We start from the raw sequence: 21,057 nt of genomic DNA, 5'->3' as shown, positions 1-21,057 counted from the left end.
AGTGATGATGATTTTGAATGATAGAGCAGGTTTGAAGGGCTGAATGGACCTGTTCCTATTTCTTATAGTCTAAGTGAATAAGAAAGATTGTTTTAAAAGCAGTGCCACTGCAATGAAATCTGCTCTAATTGATAGTTCTGATTCAGTTCAAAAGTGTAATCTGATATGGAAGACAATGGAAACATAAAACACTCTTGTATTAATTCATTTTCTGTGACCTAGACCTATTCCATTACAGCTACTGGATTCATCCTGAAAACTGGAACTTCTTTCATAAATATGATGACAATTTTATTAATGTTATTTATTTAATTATACATACAAGATCAGTTCCAAATTCACATATACCCAACAATCAGTCATAGAAATCTGGTCATATTTCATAGTGGATCACTTCGGCTGGTTCTTCATCAGGTGAACCTCCATTCTCCAGATAAAGGTTATTGTAAGGATACTGTTTTGGAGCCTGGAAAGAGTAATTAAGTCAAAACTCAAGTCAATTTCCCCACTCCAATTTTTCTCACTTATCTAAAAAAAAGTTGTTTTACATTCACCAACTTGAAATTAGTGCCAGTGCTTAAAGCTACATTTCCTGCATTTGGTTCAAATAATCACCCCCTCATCAGTCATCAGAACAGAACTTACAATCCTAGACTATACTATCTATTGACTCAAATCTTTGACCACCTTACAATAATGTAATTTTGTAATGTAATAATGTAATGTAATAACTGTAATTTACAAAACAGGGAAATGTTTCACCACACTTCTACTTAAAAAAGTTTGTCTTGTAAAATGGAAGGAAGCTGCCATCTGTCAATGGATGAGTGCATAAGACAAAGATTAGGAGTTAGAACGGTCAGCATAGTAGTAACCAGGTTGGATCCCGGCATCAGATGCTGTCCGTGCAATCTGTGTATATTTACTACCATATCCAAACAATGTTCTTATCAGTTAATTGGTTACAATAAATTATTGCTGTTGTACATAAGTAGTAAGTAGCAAAAGAATCAAAGGGGAGGTAGTAGTAGGAGGCCTCCATTAGTCTCAATAGACCATGGGTTTGTGCCTTGGAAAGTTTCCAGGGCACAAGCCTGGGCAAATGGAAGAGCAGCAGTTGGCCAAGCTGCAAGTCTCCCCTCTCCACGCCACCAACGTCGTCCAAGGGAAGGGCATTAGGACCCATACAGTTTGGCACCGATGACATCGCAGAGCAATGTGTGGTTAAGTGCCTTGCTCAAAGACACACACACAGCCTCAGCCAAGGCTCAAACTAGCGACCTTCAGATCACTAGACGAACACCTTAACCATTTGACCAAGCGCCAACACTAAAGGGGAGGTAACAGATGTGTGAAAGAATACACATTACAGCTCAGGAAAATAAAGACAATGGGATTAATGGAATTGCTTTGCTTGGAGCCACCATGGATCCAATGAGTCATCTAGCCTCTCTCTGTGTCATACTAAGGAAGTCAACCAGCTTGTAGTGCAGTTGTGCATAGCTGCAACAGTTACCACTGCTGCCTCATTGCTCAAGTATACTGAGCTCGGAAACTGTCTGTGATTTTGTGGGTTTCTGCCAGATCTTCCAGGTTCATCTAGCATCCCAAGAAGTGTTAATATGAAAAGGTAAGTGGCAAAAGAATCAAAAAGGCATTTGAGAGAGAATAGCTTATAGGATGATTGGAAAATTAAGGGGAATGGCATGATTATTTTTAATCCCCTTTAAATATTCTATAATGTTGCCCCTCATTCTCCTATACTCCAAGGAATAAAGACAGCCTGACCAACCAACCTCTCCTTTTAATTCAGGCCCTCTAGTCCAGGCAACATCCTCATATCTTTTCTAAAATCTTTCCTGTTTAACTGCATCTTTCCTACATCAGGGTGACCAAAGCTGTACATAGTACTCCATGTGCAGCCCCACCAATTGCAACATAATGTCCCAACTGCTGTACTCATTGATGAAAGCCAGCATGCTACATTCCTTTTTCACCACCGTTTCTTCCTACTTTCAATGAACTATGCACTTGTGTACTCTTGAGTCCCTCTGTTCCATTACATTCCCTATTCTCTACAATTCATTGTACAAGTTCTATACTGGTTTGACTTTCCAGAATTCTTACCTGTATTCACTCTTCACCGACGTCCATAAATGATCAAATAAACTTCTTCACCATCAACAACATTCCTAATTTCATGTCATCTGCAAACTTACTGATCAACCTTACACATTTGCATCCAAATCATATATAAAAAATTAATTACAAGGGTCCCAATTCCAACCCGTGGCAAAATCATTGGTTACCAGTCACCATTCCAAAAAACAACCTTCAACCATCACCCTCTGCTTGTAACCTCCAAGACAATTTTGAATCCACCTAGCTATCTCTCCACGAATTCCATGGGACTTAACTTTCCAAAGCAGCCTATCATGCAGAACCTCATCAAACATCTTGCTATAGTCCAAATAGACAACATGCACTGTCCTACCCTTATACACCTTTTTGATTACCTCTTCAAAAAACACTAAAACATTCATCAAGTATAACTTCCCATGATGCTGACTCCTCCTAATCAGACTATCTATTCAAATCCTGGCAGAAAAATATTAATCTCATTTTAGTCCTCAGGAATTTTACTAGTGAATCATTATGAGGCACATATCTTCCCAAAGGCCTCCATAATTTCCTCTCTAGACTCCCACAAATTCTAAGGATACACTCAGTCAGATCCTAGAGCTTTATCCACCTTAATGCACTCTCTGGCAATATGACTGTCCTCCAAAATATTTCCACTTGTTTCTTTATCTCTTGAGCAACCATGATGTTCTCATTAGTAAACACCAAGAAGAAATCTCATCCATTCCTGTGGCTCAAAACATAGACAGCCATGCTAATCTATCAGGAGACCCAATTTTCTCCCGAACCACTCTTTTAATATATTTAAAGAACCATATGCCATTTTCCTTAACCTTACTTGCCAGATCCAGCTTATACCCTGTCTTTACTCTCCTGATTTTCCTCTCACAAGTATTCCTAATCTTTTTATACTATTCAAGAGATTGGCTCAATCTTGACTTCCTAAACCTTGTTCTTCTTACTGAAGCATCAATATCTTTTGTCAGCTAAGATTCCCTAAACACTCCAGGTTTACCCAGGAACAGGAAAATGTTCTCCTGAACACTTAAAAACCTCCCATTTGCCATTTGTTCCTTTCCCTTCAAACAGGTACATTCAATTGGGCTCTGCTAGATCTAGTCTAATTTCCCCAAAAGTAGCCCTGGTCCAGTCTAGGACCTTAATCTGTGGACCTGTCCTATTCTTTAATTCACTATCTTAAAACTAAGAATTATGATCACTATAGCCAAACTTTCACTTCACTTACTTGCCCATCCTTGTTCATTATTGCATCATCAAGAGCAGAACCCTCTGTATATTGTCTCATGAAACTTTCCTGAACAATATACATATCCCCCTTACTAGGCCTTTAACAATTCGGATAACTCAGTCAAACACAATTGCACATCTTTGATGGTTTATCTTCTGAATCAGATTGTTATTAGTTCACAATTATAGCACTTAAAAGGATTCTTGCATTGCTAATAATTAAGTCTGACTAGTTCATTGAGCAATCAGAATGCAGCAGATTCACAAAATGCCTACATTTGTTAAAAAAGAGATGCATATAATGAAACATTTGCATTAATACAGAATAATTGGACTCTGCTTTATTATCAGAATCAGGTTTATTATCACCTGCATATGATGTGAAATTTGTTAACTTCACTACTGGACCTACTGATTCTTTCTCACCTTTACCCAAAACCTGCATTGCCATTACAATGCATGGGCTCATCAACCATTATCTCATGTAAGCCAATTCACTCTAACCCACCTGCTCAGACATGACCTCTACCACCTCGTGTCCAATGGTCACAGCTCTATTCTATTTATCTAAATTCTCCATCCTCATCACATCTTTTACAAGAGCACCTTCCCAACCATTGCCATCCTTTCTCCTTAAATGAAGAATGCCCTGGACCAATGTTGAAAGGGTCTTTGACCATACTCAAATCAACTTCCCACATCTCCCTTGCTCCACCCTTAAGCAAAAGAAAAAGTTAGCATCTCCACAAACTTTACCATCAACCTAACCAGCCTTCATATAGAAAATAATTGTCCCTCAGCTCTAAAACCTTCAATTGATAAAGTACAAATTGTCTTTTCAGCATTCTAAAGAGAGTGCTTCCTCAGTGACATGAGCCACAATTCAAATCACTCCAAAAGCCAATGTCCCTTCCCAACCCAAACAAGCATAGAAAAATAAAACACTTTTTTTTTTAAATTCCCCCTCTTTAGAACCTCAAAAATCACCTTTCTGGTTAAATTATGTAGTATTGGCTTCAAATGACATACACATTCTCAGCTCACAAAGTAGTCATGTCTGTGCCAGGGAGCCCAATTGTGTTATCACTTTAAGTACATATCCATAATTTCTACATGCTTAACCCAGTTTCTAATCACTGATTTCAAGCTTCCACCCCACTCTCACTTTCACCTCTATCTAGCCCCTGGATTCCCATTTTTATTCTAATAAAGCTAAACAGAACAGATCTCTTTTTTTGTCAGTTCACGGCCTCCTCTACTGCTGCAATGAGGCCCTACTCAAGTTGAAGGAACAACACCTTATACTCCGACTGGGTAACCTCCAACCTGATGGCACGAACATCAGTATCTCAAACTTCTGGTAATGGACACCAGCCTCCTCACCATTTCCATTATCTCTCACCTTATCTCCTTACCCTCTGGTGCTCCTTCCCTTTCTCTTTCTTCCATGGCCTTCTGTCCCCTCCCATGAGATTCCCCCTTCTCTAGCCCTTTTATCTCTTTCATCAATTGACTTCCCAGTTCTTAGCTTCACCCCCCTACCCCCCCCCCCCCCCCGGTTTCACCTATCACCTACTACCTTGTATTTCTTCCTCCTCTCCATCTTCTTACTCTGACTTCTTAGCTTTTTATCCTGGGTCTCAGCCCAAAACTTCAACTGTTTACTTTTTTCCCCATAGATGCTGCCTGGCCTGTTGAGTTCCTCCAGCATTTTGTGTGTGTTTCTTTTTTTGTCTAGTCTGTCAGTGTATACCTTCAACAATGTCCAATAATTAAAATCAAACATTGGTTCCTATATTGACTTGAACAGTTGAGGGTAAAGACTGCTTTTTTTTTTCTTTCTTTCCTATGAGAAATCACTTTAACTTAATATAACTTTTGAAAACCCCACCTTCCACCACAAGACAAACCTTCTCTTTGATCTTTATTGTCCTCCCTTCTTTCAGGAAAATTGAAGAAAATTTACAACACAGATGGCACCATTTAGCTCATTAAGTTAGTACCAGTCTAAAAAATCTAGGTTTTAGATTATGGTCCTAGAGGTAACAGCTTTTTGAATACATATCCAAATATTCTTTAAACCTGATAAAGCTTCCTTCCTTTAGCATCTTTCAGGCAGTGAATTCCAAACTCCAGTCATTTGGGAAAAAAGAATGCTTATTTCCCTACTCCACTTCTGGTTCAAGTAGCTTCAAATTCCTGGGCTTTAATGCACAGGTCAGCAAGAGGCTGCAGAGTGTTGTTGACTCTCATGGGCACAACCCTCAATACCATCATCGTTATCTTTCCCACACATTGAACACCCTAGTGGCTGTGGTCTTTCATTGATTCTGTTATGGTTGTTATTATTATAAATCTATGGATTTATTGAGTATGCCTGCAAGGAAATGAATCTCAGGGTTGTATATGATGACATACATGTACTTTGATAATAAATTTACTTTGAACTTTGACACCTTTAAGAGGCAATGCCTTAAGGCAGCATCCATCACTGAAAACCACCATCATCTGGGAAATGTCATCTTCTTGTAACTACCATCAGAGTTGGTACAGCAGCCTAAAGATCCACACTCAACCATTCAGAAATAGCTTATTACCCTCTATCATCAGATTTCTGAATGGCCCATAAACACTGCCTTGCTATTCCTTTCTCTTTTTTTTCTCCGCTATTTATTTTGTAATTTATAGTCATGTAAAAACTACTATGAACTATAAAATAATATATCTCATGTCATACAAGACAGCGATAATAAACCTAATTCTGATTCTTCATGTCTAATCCTTCTATTAATTACTTGAAATCTATTATTGGTTTCTGACCCATCGCTCTGCCCGAGAGAATTAGTGGCCTTTCTGTTTACTCCACTTAGGTTCTTTATATCCTGCCACTATGCTTCTATGCTTGAGTACATAGGAACAGTGTCTTAAAACGATAAAATTAGATTATGAATGAGAGATTAACAAAGCACAACTTGCAACAAGAACTTACCACTGGCTGGTATGAAGGAAATAACGTGCCAACAAAGAACATGAACAACATAAATCCTAGAAAGCCACTAAACTGTTTAACCATAGTAGTCCAGTCCACAGGACTTGGAGAGGTATCTACCCGATTCCGAATGAACATGTCAAAATCCCAGTGCATCTGGAAAAAGCAATAAGAAATAAATGTCAAAAGGTTTAAAACAGGACACCAAAAAAAAAATACATCAGCCTCAAAATATTTAATATGTACATGTTCCAGTTGGATAGATAATACAGTCGAAATCATATGTGCAATTCAGTTTAAATTTAATGAACTCAATGAAAGGTTCTATCTAAACTGGGCAGGCTTTATGCCTTTCAACTTAATTATCAAGAGTAATTAGTGTACTGGGCAACGTTCATCCCCCAGCTAAAAAACTTAGTTGTTCAGACCTCTTGCATGTACATCTGGATATCTCCAAGGAAATATATAAAAGTAAATTGTTTTCTTTTTCCCTAAACACGTTCAGAATGTTTAAATCAAGATCAGAAGTTTTTTGGTCTCCACTGACTCAGTATATGATTGCACCTACTTTGAAGATGAGCCACATGACCAGGGGGAAAAAAAATCCCACATTGAATTTCAATGTCAGGTATTAGATGGAAAAACAACAAGCATGTTTTCATATTCCTAACTGGTGTTAAATTGAGAGTTGCAAATTGTCAATGAGTCGAGGTTAACTCTGAGTTGGGCAGAAAGGAAAAGGAAAATGCATTTTTTTGTAGGAAAGCAGGTTGAAGTTGGAGGAGGGGTTTCCAGAAATACAATATTTTATTCAAGAACTGGATGGCTACCAGCCATTTCTTCTGCTCACCGGTTCACCCCAATTCCTTCGCAGGTCAGGTTCATCCCAGGTGTACCACGGATCTCGCTCTTGCTGTGACCTGTCTGGTAGTTTAGGGTAGTCACCATATCTAGTAAGGGGAAAATAAATTTTCAACTTTACAATGAAGATTTTTGTCTGAAGCTTCAATAGCTACTACATGCTCTTGTTTAAAATGCTCATGCATTGCAAGTTACAATACAGAAAAGAAATGAACACTAGTTTAAGAAAACATTGTCCAGCCCACAATATTATAACCACTAATGTAAATGACATTACTTCTTTAAATTGTCATTTTAATCTTCAAGTTTGTCTGCCAACTTAGTATTCAGCCTTGCACAATATTCCCAACTTCACATCTGCTATAAGCAAACAGGAAATCATATTAAATTTCTAATATTAATGAGATGTATCTGATGTAATTGTTATTAATTTCATAAATACTGTATCCCAAAGCCACTACAGTCATTCAATGCAAGTCAAAAGAATAGCAAATTTTGCATAATTTTATATCTAAAGAATTAACTGATGTTGCGGCATGAATACAGACAATCACGGGCAACACCTTACACACCACTGAGCATATCTACATGGAGTACCGTCGCACCTTCCACACCACTGGGCATATCTACATGGAGTACTGTCGCAGAAAAGCAGCATCCAACATCAGAGATCCCACCACCCAGATTATGCTCTCTTCTCACTGATGTCAACAGGACTCACTCCACTAGATTCAGGAACAGTTATCTGTCACCCCTCAACCATCATCATCTTGAAACAAAGGGATAACTTCACTCAACTTCACTTCCCCCCTCAGTGAAATATTCCTAAAACTTATAGACTCATTTTCAAGGGCTTGTCATCTCATATTCTTGATATTTATTGCTTATTTATTTATTATTCTCTCCTTTTTGTATTTGTAGTTTGTGATCTTTTGCACACTGGTTGTACACAAGAGTTGGTGCAATCTTTCATTGATTCTATTATGGCTATTATTCTATTGACTATGTTCGTAAGAAAATGAATCTCAGAGTTGTATATAGTGATATATATGTACATTGATAATAAATTTACTTTCAACTTTGAGACAAAAATATCACAGAGAGTCTCTGCCCTAGCCTATAACTTTGTTTACCTTCTATTTTTTGTTTGGTTTTCCCGCTATTAAACTTCATTTGCAAACTGCAGACAATGTTTTTATACTCATTCTGAATGTTACATTTGAGTGCACAGTTAACATGTAAAAAATTAAATCCTTTGGTACTTAGAAATCCCTCAGCAGAATTTCAAACATATTTTCTCCACGCATGTGTAGTACGCAACTGTCGATCCCGGGGGATCATGGGTTTGTGCCTCTGGTGGCCTGTGTCCTCTCCAGGGTGCAAGCCTGGGTGGAAAAATTTGAAGAACCAGCTGTTCTCCATGCAGTGGGTTCCCCCTCTCCATGTCACTGATGTAGTCCAAGGGAAGGGCAAGCACCAATACAGCTTGGCACCAGTGTTACCAATAGTAAATGCTAGTTCGATACTTTCCTTACATTCAGAAAATATTCTCCAGATTGTTCTTGGCAATTTTTTCTGCATTAGCGGTTTGCCATTGCCTTCTTCTGGGCAGTGTCTTTACAAGACGGGTGACTCCAGCCATTATCAATGCTCTTCAGAAATGGTCTACCTGGCGTCAGCGGTCGCAAAACCAAGAGTTGTGTTTTGCACCAGCTGCTCACACAACCATCCACCACCTGCTCCCATAGCTTCATGTGATTCTGATCAGGGGCTAATAGAAATGACACGTTGCCCAAAGATCACCTGCAGACTAGTGGAAGGAAGGAGCACCTTATACCTCCTTTGGTAGAGGCATATCTCTACCTCACCACCCTAAACATTAAATACAATCAGAAAATCTGCCCATCATGTCAATTCTGGCCATAAAGCAGCTACTGAGATGAAACTAACTTTCTAGATCTTAGCCACACACATTACAGCACATTAGACCTTCATCCAGGTATTTTAAAATGTGAAGATAAGAGACTCTGGAGCAAAAAACAATGTTGGAAGAACTCAGCACGTCAACAGCATCTGTTAAGGTGTACACTGATGTAATGAGGGTTTCTGATTCAATTATCCTTTCAAGCAGCTAGTTCTAGACCTCTTGTTTGAAACATTTCAGCTCCTCTTCAACCACAGTATTTATTACTTTGTCTACATTTAGTTATCAAATCCCTGCTATTCATCCAATCTAGGGTTTTAATTTTTTTTAAAAGGATAAATTTCCCCTTAGCCTTCTTAGCTCCAAAGAAAACAGTGCCCTGTAGTGTAACCTACAGTGCCTTGAGAAAGTATTTGGGCCCCAACCCTTTGCTCACATAAATGAGTATAACAACCAGGGATTTGTATCAATTTAACAGAGAATTTTTATTTGTGTATCACATGCTCCCCCCACCCACAGAAGAACCCCAAAAAAACAGGGAAACATTTAAAGCATGAAAAACAAAGAATTCAAAAACTGAAACGTCAGCAGTTCAAGGTATTCATCCCCCTTTGTTCAGTACTTAGTTGAATTAGCTCTTGCAACTATTACAGCCAGTCGTCTTTTTGGATATGTCTCTATTAGCTTTGCACAACGTGACTGAGCAAGATTTGCCCATTCCTCCTTGTAAAATCGTTCAAGCTGGGCCAGGTTACTGGCGGTGGACAGCAATCTGGAGGTCTTGCCAGAGATGTTTGACTTGGTTAAGGTGAGGACTCTGACCGGGCTACTCAAGGACATCAATTTTCTTCATTCGAGGCCAGTCCATGGTTGCTCTGGCAATGTGCTTTGGGTCGTTGCCCCGCTGAAAGACCAATTTCCTCCCTAGTTTAAGCTTTCTGGCAGAGGCTAGCAGGTTTTTTTTCAGGATCTGTACATATTTATCAGCATGAAAAGCATCCCAATAGCAATGTGTTCCCTTGACAGTAGCGATGTTGTTAGTTGGCTAGTACGCAGTAGTAGATTTATACCACTCATACCACTTTAGTCTCATCTGACCACAATATCTTTTTCCCCATCTTTACAGTATCTTCTAAGTGACACTTTACAAAGTCTTTACAGGCAATAATATATATTTTTTTAAATTATAAAAGCCAGGCCTTCTTCCTTTTCACTCTAACATAAATACCCTTTTAAGTGCAAGGCCTTAAAAGATTGTGGAGCCATGAATTTCATTTCAGAGTGACTGTTGGCATCATTGCAGCCTCTCTGACAAGTGCCATTCTTCTCTGGCGACTAAATTTATAGGGGCAGCCTGATCTAAACAGTGTGGCTGTTGTTTCATATTTTTCCCCACTTTGTCATGATGGACTGCACTGAGCTCTGAAGTATGTTCAGTGCCTTTGAGACGGTCTCTTACCTTTCCCCAGATTTATGCTTCTCTATTTTTATTTCCCTGACTTGTCTTGGATGTTTTTTTGTCTTTATTTTGGTTTAGTCTGTTGAAAATCTACAGTACTGTTGGACCTTACAGAAAGAAGTGGTATTTATTCTTATGAGTTCATTGAAAACAGACGATCCTCCAATTTTCTATATCAACAAACTAGGTAAGTTGGTAAGGTAATACTGCATATTGCACCTGAGGAGAGTTAGCGTAGTAATTACAAATGGGATGAATACTTCTCCGCCTCACAATTTTGGTTTTTAATTTTTAGTTAATTGTTGACAGGTTTTGGAATTTTTCTTTTCATTCGACATGATGAACAATGTTTTGTAAATATGCTCGAAAATCCTATTTCAATATTTTAAATTTAGAAAATGAAAGTAAAATGTGAAAATAGCTATGGGGGCTGAATACTTCTTCAAGGCAGTGTATATTTTTTCTCACAAGTCTTAAGAGAGCAGATGCAAGAATGGCGCGTCCTCTGACTGAGAAGTGGAGGAACAAGAGGCACAAACTGAGACAAGAAGAAATTTCTTCGCCCAAGTGATAACGAAACTTCGGAACTTTCTACCCAAGTAAACTGTGGAGGCACAGTTGCTGCACATATTGGAGATATACTTTTATTTTACCAATATCATAAGTAATTGGAAAGGTGATGCAAGCCAAAGATTAACCTTGATTATTTTTGGTGTCCGAGGGCCATGGACTGAATGGCCTACTCTTACTTCTATTTCCTATGTCTTAACTAATCTTTAATCAATATCTCTGGCTCTGGCAACATTTACATAAATTCCTTATGAATCTTCCCTAGAGAGGTCACAACCTTCCTATAGTGTGAAGGAACTATACACAGTAATCTAGCTGTGTCAAATCTAGTGTTCTGTACATTTCTAGCCAGTCCCAACACCCACCCCTATACAATATAGGAGTACTTTCCTATAAAATAGCCATGTTACAATTTTCCATAATGCAAAAATCACACCGTCTACACATGTGCCAAGAAACTCAAACAATTGTGTTGATTTATTTAGACATGAGAGAGACTGCAGATGCTGTAAATCTGAAGCAATACACAAAATGATGGAGAAACTCAGCATATCAGGCAGCATCTGTAGAGTGAAATGTTCAGTCACTTTTCAGCCCATCTTCAGGACTGGGAAGAAAGAGGGGAGATAGCCAGTATAAAAGGGTGGAGGGAGCCAATGGAGTGAGAACTGGAGGGTGATAGGCGAATTCAGGTGAGAGGGGAACTCAGGCAGGTGCGTGGAGGGGGGAGTCGGAATGATGCATGAAGCTGGAATGTGATAGGTGGAGGTGACAAAGGGTGAAAGGATCATAAAACTAAAAACCCAAAAGGGGCACCTATTTGTAGACTACAAGCAGCACTGGTAATGCAGGGCACAGTGGCAGTCAGGAAGTTTAGGACACATGTAATGAGCTAGAGAACTGGAAAAGCTTTGGAATTAGGAAGGAAAACTAAAACTTAAAGAAAAGAGAATATACAATTTATAAAGAAACACAAAAACAGACTTTTGTAGATGTGAAGTGAGACTAAAAACCAATAATTCCCATGGACCTGATGATCTTCATCCCAAGGTTTTTAAAGAGGTGACATCAGATTTAGTGGGTGGTTATCATCTTCCAAAATTTGATAGATTCTAGAGTACTTCCTACAGATTGGAAGGTACCAAATGTAACCCCATTTAAGAAAGGTGGGAGAGAGAAAATGGGGATCTACTATCCAGTTATCCTAACAGCTGGAGGGAAAAATGCTAGAATTATAAGCTATTAAGTGATAACAGGATATTTAGAAAATAACTGGGATTGGGCAGTGTTAACATGAACCAACAAAAGGGTATTATGTTTAGCAAATCTATTAGTTTTTTAGGATTACAACTAACAGGATCAATAAAAAGGAACAAGTGGATGTGTGGCATTTCAATTTTTAGCAGGCTTTCAATCAAGTGCGTCCGAAGAGGTTGTTTTAAAAAAATTACAGCACACAGAATTTATGGGATGGGGTGATTATGCGGATTCAGTATTGGTTAACACACAGTAAAAAAACAGTAGCTACGTACAGGTCATTTTCAAGTTGTGAAGCTGCAATTAATGGGGTAATGTGATAAATAAATGCAGTGGAACCAGCTGTTCAATCTACGGTCAATAATTTGGACGAGAGAACCAAGTATATCAGCATCAACAAACAGGCTTCTCAGCTGAGTGATAATGCCTCTTGTGTGCAGGGCTCATTCAAGTTTTCATGTTGTGTCTAAGTTTTAAGGGGGTATAATACAGGTGAAATGAATAAGAAAAAGACATGCCAGATGTAGTAACATGAGGTTGTCCTTTCTGGAAAAGGCAGAGCTTTTTTTTTAAATGCTAGGAGATTGAAAATATTTGGTTACCAGAGGGATCTGTAAGTACAGCAAGTAATCAGGAAGGCAAATATTACTTTTCCTATTTATTGTAAGAGAATTTGAGTAAAAGTGTAAAACATCACACTGCAATTACAGAGGGCAGTGTTGAAATCACCTTAGGAATAGAGTGCCTGGTCTCCATACCTATGCAAAATTTAAGAGGTTCCAGATTCAAATATAATGGATTCTGGTTAATTGGGGGACACAAGAACCAGTACATTTTGGCACAATTAAGCAGCTGTCCCAATTAGCCAAAACTTCATGGAAATAGTAAAAAGGTATAAAAAAGACAAATATTAACTATGTATTTAAACGGAATACTGAACAAATTATAACACTACAAATGCTACTAACAATACTATAAAACTGTATTAGTTCCTAATAGTTATTGACAGAGGTATTTGACAACAGTCCCTGTCCCAATTAAGCAGCACAGTGTCCCAAATAAATGAAGGGAATACCAGCTATTAGGTCAATTTGTTTTTGTTCTTTCAGAGTTGATCTAAATAAACGGCTGTCTTAATTAACTGATGGTCTGATTAACTGGAATCCTGAAAGCTATCTCAATAAACTATGTTGAATCACCAAGACACAGGGGCTATGGATCAATAGCTGTTAAATGGGATTATTATAGTTAGGCACTTGATGGTCAGCATAGATATGGAAGGCTGAAAGACCTATTTCTGGTTGGAAGTTGATTCTTGAGATCGTGTGTTTATCCTATGAGGATAGATTAAGCACAGTACTTTCTTGAGTTTAGAAGAATGAGAGGTGACCTCATTGTAAGTAAATTTAAAAAAATTCTTAAGGTGCCTAGCAAGGCACATACAGGGATAATATTCTGGCCAAAGGATCTCAGCCCGAAATGTCAACTGTACTTTTTTTTCCATAGATGCTGCCTGACCTGCCGAGTTCCTCCAGCATTTTGTGTGTGTTGCTTGGATTTCTAGCATCTGCAGATTTTCTCTTGTTTAATATTTACCATGGCTGGGTTGTCTAACTGCAGGGTGCAGTATTGGAGTATAAAAGTATAAATTTTGCTGTGTAACCAAAACTATGTAGTCAGTTTTGAAACTTGCTATTTGCTATGCATGTACCCAATTTAGTAGGAGAATGAAATCTTAAGAATGTAGAAGACAATGGTGTGTTAATGAGAGGTAGCTAAGAGATGTAGATTAGAACATGATTAAGTCAATGGGTAGAAACAATAGTGGCAGGATGTACGTGTGATACGCAACTATAGACTATAGATATGCTAATGCAACTGGACCAGGAGATTGCTATAAAAAATGCTATGTCCAAAGGATTGGTGGGCAATCAGCGACTAGCTCAATGACGGTCTCAGCTTTGATTTGCAAATTAAAGTTTAATACTTCTTGAAAAATCTTCTCCGTCTCCTGGTCATTTGTGGGGCACAAGAAACCACGACAGCAGTCGCAAACTAGGATGTCAGCCATTCAGGACAGATGAGAAAATAAAGATTGCCTTCCCAGAGGATAGTGAATGTCTGGAAATTTTTGTTCTCAATGGTGATGGGGCTGTGATGGAGCAGGCCGAGTCTACAACCCTTTGCAGACTCTTTCAATCCTCCATATCAGGCACTGATGCAACCAGTCAGAATGCTCTCCATGGTATGAGGCCTCCATTGGTCAGGAACACCATGGATGTTGCGTTTTAACTGTTTGGATAGCAGTACGATACGGAGAGCAAGCTGTTAACCATGCAGCAGGCTCTCCCTCTCCAAGCAATAGATGAACCCAAAGGAACGGCAGAGACCGATACAGTTTGGCACTAGCAGCGTCGCAGGAGTTGCCAGTCAGCGTTGAACACAACTTAGGACTGCCTTAGGGACTGCAGTTCTGAATATCCCCCCCACACCCCTGGGTTTACTCCTAAAGCCTTCCCCATGAGTAGGTATAGTTACAAGGCAGCGGAGGTTTGAAATCAATGTTTTCCTTCTCCTAGATGAGTTGCAAACCACAGCTGATGAGCCCATCTGCCTGAAGCGACTCATTTTAAGGCACTAGTAACCTACCTTTGCTCCTTCTCCTGTCAGTAGAAACAGTTGCATCGGGCTTGGTTGCTAAGCCACACATGAAGGCCAGTAGCTGGACTTGGTTGTCAGAGGCAATTTGAGGCACATGCCATTGGGAGCATTTCATAGGTAGTGGGAGCATATCCCCATCACCACCCCTACACCCCACCTCTGGCTATGACAACCTTAAGGAACTAACGGTACATCTGTAGAAAATTGCTAGATTCTGTAGCAATATACCAAAGACAATGGTGTTGAATGCTGAGCTGCAATCAATAAGTAGCAGCCTGTTGAAGGTATTACGGTTGTCTGCTGGTCGAAGGTTTAATGGATAACCAGAGAGATTGTGGAAAAGGCACAAGGCAAAATAGATATCCTCCTCCTGAGACAACTTATAACAATCTGGAATATGATATTAAATCTATTTTAGAGACAGAAGCTCACCCCATTCCATCATCAGGATACGGCTCATAATCTTCCACTCTCATGTTGTACTTCTTTGCTGCTAATGCTCTTTCCTCTGGTGTTCTGGGATATGGACCTGGCAGTATGTCTTTTGAAACTCCAGAAGCTGTGAAACAAACCAAAACTTAAAACATTTACACTTCACCCTGATTTTTTAATGATTTCCCCTCTATCAATTTGGAAGAAGATGAGGAGCAGAGCAGAAGACCTTAAACTACCTGGTTCTGATCAGACGGACACTGATTTTGTCAGCACAACACATTTCTTTCCCCACCCCCCAGGTACTTTCTCCACAACCATGAACAGCCTACTCCCTTTCCCATCCACCTTTTCCCCAAGATCCACAATTAAGACTCCAGATTATATCACCATGTTCTTCCAAGAATATATTCCTTCCTATGCAGACTTTTTTTTTTCTCTTCTTGTTCAATCTCTTCCGAGCAACAATTGCGACACCTCAAATGTCCTCCTCCACTTTGAGGACACCAACCAGTTTATTCCCATTTCCCGGTCCAAAGGAACGCCTCTTGTTTCTTCTTTGAAAGGACCAAACATTCCCCCAGAATAGATGGGAGAGAAATTGTGTTGTTGCTGCAGTTAGATAACCTACAAACTTTTCTTTGGCTTGGTTTTCAAAGTGTTCCCTGCTATTTGCCTTTACTTATAGCAGCAAAAGTGAAAACAAATGTAGGTTACACTCAGGTCTGTTTGGTGGATGACCTTGTATTCGAACAGAATTGGTACTGAACCCTGGGCCTTATCCTCACCATCCCCAAGGTTAGTGTCCCTAAGCCACCAATTGTCTTTACAAAAGTTAAGGCGCAACTCTCACCAGCTCGAGCGGAGGTCCAGCTCCCAACCGGTTTCAGGCTCTTTCTTATGCCCCCAGTAAGGGTCCGGATCCAACCGCTGCTTAACGCCATCTCCTCCCGCAAAGTGCAGCAACGCCGGAGCAGGTAACGTTCACTGCGCAAGCGCCAGCAGGAAAAAAAAGCAACTGCGCGCATGCGTGGGGTGAAGCGGCGGCGAGAATGATAGATTGAAGCTGAGCAGTGGGGGAGAAATTAATTCTTCCCTGCCTCTAGGTGGCAATGTAGATCAACGGTCGCCCACTTCGGCAGCAAGCGAGTGCGTTCCTCCAGGCCGACGGGGGCGGTGTATTGGGAGATTGTACCTGTCAAGCGAGCGACCTCCCTCCGCTTCCGAGTGCTGGCCGCCGCGCTCCTTTGCCTTCTCTGTTCTGCTGGCTCTAGGTAAAGCTGGCGTGTGCCTGCTTTTCGCTCAGGATTCCTGCCTGCTTCTTGTTACTGGAGCGCTACTCGACAGAAAGGAGGCCATGGCAGAGCACAGAGGAGAAACCCGAGGATGGAGCGAGGCTCAGCTGAGGAAATACACCTTCCCCACCAAGGCCATCCCCAGGATGTCCTGCAACGATCCACGGGCTGATGCCTTAATAGACAATGAGGTAACGAAGCTCAGGAATCGAGGGTGTATGTGCGGGGCAAGACTGTAGATAAGTGCCTGACACGGTGGCTTCCTAGGTAGGGGGTGTGTTTGTGGTGCACTGAGGTGAACACCATTGGGGGAGAACGGATGGACTGGAAGTATTGCACTGGAAAGGTTAAACCTACGACACTGTTCTTCGTCTTGATTATTTAAAATTAAACTGGAGGAGTTCTCCGTTGTGGCGTTGAAAAAAATTACCCTTCAGCCTAACTCCACCAAAACAAATTTTTTAGCCGTTCTCTCCTTGTTATTAATCTGACACCAACTACGGTACCTCTTTCTGTTTCAACGTTGCTGTAAGGAATATAGCCAAGATATACGATCCAAAACACCGCAGATACTGGAAATCAAATGCACATAGAATATACTGGAAGCTCTTAACTGCTCAGCCAATATTTACGGAAAATTGGAATTAGTTTATTATTTTCACATGTACTGAGGTGCAGTGAAAAGCTCGTTTTGCGCATGGTTCATACAGATCAATTCATTACACAATTCATTGATGTAGGACAAGGTAAAACAATAACAGAATGCAGAATAAAGTACAACTACAAAATGCAGTGCAGGTAGACAATAAGGTGCAAGATCATAATGAGGTAGATTGTGAGGTCAAGAGTCCAACTTATCATACTAGGGAACCATTTAATAGTCTTACAGCAGTCCTTGAGTCTGGTAGTGTGCGCTTTCAGGTTTTTGTATCTTCTGTCAGATGGGAGGGGGAGAAGGCGCAATGTCCGGGGTGGATGGGGTCTTTGATTATACTTGCTGTTTTACTGAGGCAGTGAGAAGTGTAAAGAATGCATGCAGTGGAGGCTGGTGGTTTCCATGATGTGCTGAGCTGTGTAGTTTCTTGTGGTCATGGCAGAGCAGTTGGCATGCTAAACCATAATATATACAGATTGGATGCTTTTTATGGTGCAGTCTTATCAGTTGGTTTCGCGCAGTGAGGACCTGCCAGATTTCTTTCCCTTCCTGAGAAAGTAATGATATTAGTGAGCTTTCTTGGCTTTGTGTACGTGGACAAGTGCCCAGGAACTTGAAGCTCAGGGTTAATGTTTCAGGTCAGAAACACAAGGCAGAATGTGTGTTTCTGATTTACTGCATAAGTGCTAAATTGGATGTAAAAAATACTGACTCTTCTGGTCATAAAAGGTACTAAATCAATGTATGTATACACTTAATCTGTAACAGTGTCAAATTTTTAACTGTAAGTTTTAGATACATGTTAACTTTGGAAATATTGCTGTTTTATGTGCACCGGGATCGCGTGAACATCAGCAAATAAATTTACCAATCACTTTTCTGTTGATAATGATGAGATAGGTTCATCAGAACACTGATAATTCCATCTCCTCTGATCACGATCATGTGATTCCCTTGGGACATTACTGTTGATATCCACCACTTGAATAAGCAGCTGTGGTCTTGTTTCATTCAAAGAATGAAAAAATAAGGAAGGAAAACTGACCCAAAAAAAATGACTACAATATTTCTCTACCACCACCCCAGCTTGCTTCCCTACCAGGGAAATGAGTCTAAGTTCAGGCTTTAGCCCTGAAGAAGGGTCTCAGCCTGAAATGTCAACTGTTCAGTCATTTCCATAGATTCTGCATCACCCTCCCTCCTACCCCCATGAAATATTTTTCTATGTGTGAGGGCAGGACTGAGTTCTGATCTGAAGCCTTCCCATTGTGAATAGTTTTATAACTATCTATGAAGAACACCCAGATCTGAGACTTTGTGGCATTTCAGCTGCTCTGTAGACTATTAACTAGCAAGGAAAATGGGAGAGTATATTGGAGAAGACATGTAATTAGTGATGAGCAATGTTAATCTTAAAATAGGAACTTGGAAAATAAGGTCATTGGAGAAATTAGATACATCAAGTGTAAAGGGATCAGGTAGAAAGTCCACAAGACTGAGAGAAACAGCAATGGACCGAAATCAGTACAAATAATTTGAGAGTTGAGGTTAGGAACACATTTTTGTTTTTCGCTCTACAGATATAAATGTGTCTAGCTGCAAAAATGCACAGAGTTGATTAGTGCATGCGTGTAGCACTGATGAGTTATTTGCGCAAGAAGGCTGAGAAGCAGATTGATATAAAAACATGCAGTCAGCCAGAGGAATGTAGTCATGACCGAAGCACAGGGTATCAGTGGGATCTGGTCTTGAACTATGGTGTTAATGTATTAAAGTATTGTCACTTCGGGTTAGAAATGTAAAATAAAGGTGTGCTAATACTTCATAACTGAATTGTTACTGATTTACTTTATTTTTTTTTACTGAATATTAAAACTGATCCAGTTAATGACGTGTGTCACCATTTGGAAAATTGTCCTCTGTTCTGAACTATCTTGGCAGCAAAGCTGGAATGTTCCACTCATCGGAAAGCAGGTGGCATGCTCTCCATTTCACAACTGATAATAATAAAAAGAACAACATCAGTATTGTGTGCTTGATCCATGTCTTGCTCACCCAGTCGTTCCCACATCATATCTCTAGTCATTCACAATTTTCTCACTCAACACAATTTTGGTTGATGCTGACTTCAGAATCAAATTTTTGTAATCTACAATTAAAGAAAATAAAAAGTTTATTTTGAATTATATAATGCCTTACATTAGAGTCAGTGGCTCATGAACCCTCTCCCTTGCACTTCAAAGGCAATATTGCTGCCAACAGAGCTGCAGTTGACACACTGCCTTATCACCATCAAATTGAAGCTTCTTTCTATTCCTTTTCCCCGAACTCCATTTCCTTAATCTTTGACTCTTTGGTATTGTTCTTGCCACTGAATCAGTAGAAAAGTGGATTCAAACTCTATCCAGATATTCGGTGCAGTATTGAGAGTGTTGCGCTCTGAGGTGCTGTTTTTGACCAATATGTTCAATGATGATGAACTCAGGCTTCCAAAAAATAGGTCACTAATTTCTGTTAAATAAATAGTTAATTTTCATTGAATTCTAGAATGTTGCCCCACATTTTTGAAATAGCATTCCACAATTCTGTCTATTTACAATCTAGCACTTGTTTGTATGACGGGATTTCAGAATCTTCAGCGATCTTTTGGGAATTTGTATTTCACAGAAAGAGTACCAGTGGCCTTGACACTAAATGTTTGCAAGCTTGTCAGCCCTTGCCGTATTGTAAAATACTTGGCTCCAAGTCAGAATGTTATGAGTATAAGCCTCACTTCAGAGATTTTGTTCCATAGCCTGGGTTGACATTAGTGATTTCAAAATCTGTTTTCAGAAATATTGAATTTAATTTGCTCTTTAATAGAAACCATCACAAGGTTCTATTCTAAGAAGAGTAGGGAAGATTTTCAAGTGTCCTGCACAACATTTATCCTTCAATGAATATCATGAAGATATATCCAGTCATTATCTAATGGCAATTCAAGGACCCTACTTTGCAACATGACTCTTGTTTCCTGTATTACGCTATCAATGCTGTACATTATGTCGTGGTTTTTCGTGCCTCATAAATAACCAGGAGACACAGAAGATTCTTCAAGAAGGGTTAAACTTTAATTTGCAAATCAAAGCTGAGACAGTCAGTGAGCTAGTCGCTGATTGCCCACCGATCCTTGGACATAGCATTTTTTATAGCAATCTCCTGGTCCAGTTGCATTAGCATATGTAATCGATCTATAGTTGCGTATTACACGTATCTCACGTACATCATTGTCCCTATTGTTTCTATCAATTGACTTAATTATGTTCTAATCTATATCTCTTAGCTACTTCTCATTAACACATCATTGTCTTCTACATTTTTAGGATATATGCATAGCAAATAGCAAGCTCTTTCTGTAGCTACCTCTCATTAACACACCATTGTCATCTTAAGACTGCAGTCTCCTACCAAATTGGGTACATGCATAGCAACTAGCAAACTCAGAACTGAGCAATGTTCTAATCTACATTTCTTTAGCTCTTTAGCTACCTCTACATTCCTAAGATTTCATTCTACTAAATTGAG

The 21,057-nt window shown here is 39.6% G+C and overlaps 2 protein-coding genes across 2 annotated transcripts in view; one reads left to right on the top strand and one right to left on the bottom strand.

Moving 5' to 3' along the window:
• Positions 1–266: 266 nt before the first annotated feature.
• ndufb8 (NADH:ubiquinone oxidoreductase subunit B8) lies at positions 267–16,552 on the bottom strand. Its single transcript, XM_073025251.1, has 5 exons — positions 16,397–16,552; positions 15,544–15,670; positions 7,230–7,329; positions 6,380–6,535; positions 267–466 (listed from the first exon to the last, which is right to left on the bottom strand). Exons 1-5 carry the CDS (start codon positions 16,485–16,487, stop codon positions 374–376), a joined length of 567 nt encoding a protein of 188 aa, XP_072881352.1. The 5' UTR covers positions 16,488–16,552; the 3' UTR covers positions 267–373.
• Positions 16,553–16,732: 180 nt separating this feature from the next.
• Positions 16,733–21,057, top strand: part of hif1an (hypoxia inducible factor 1 subunit alpha inhibitor) — a 37,800-nt gene continuing 33,475 nt past the window's right edge. Inside the window, exon 1 of the mRNA XM_073025239.1 lies at positions 16,733–17,029. Within this exon, the coding sequence (XP_072881340.1) occupies positions 16,901–17,029 (129 nt within the window). The 5' untranslated portion in view covers positions 16,733–16,900. The remainder of the gene's footprint in view (positions 17,030–21,057) is intronic.

The sequence above is a fragment of the Hemitrygon akajei genome, chromosome 21 (assembly GCF_048418815.1).
Source record: "Hemitrygon akajei chromosome 21, sHemAka1.3, whole genome shotgun sequence".
Lineage (NCBI taxonomy): Eukaryota > Metazoa > Chordata > Chondrichthyes > Myliobatiformes > Dasyatidae > Hemitrygon > Hemitrygon akajei.
This window is presented reverse-complemented; position numbering and strand designations above follow the sequence as displayed.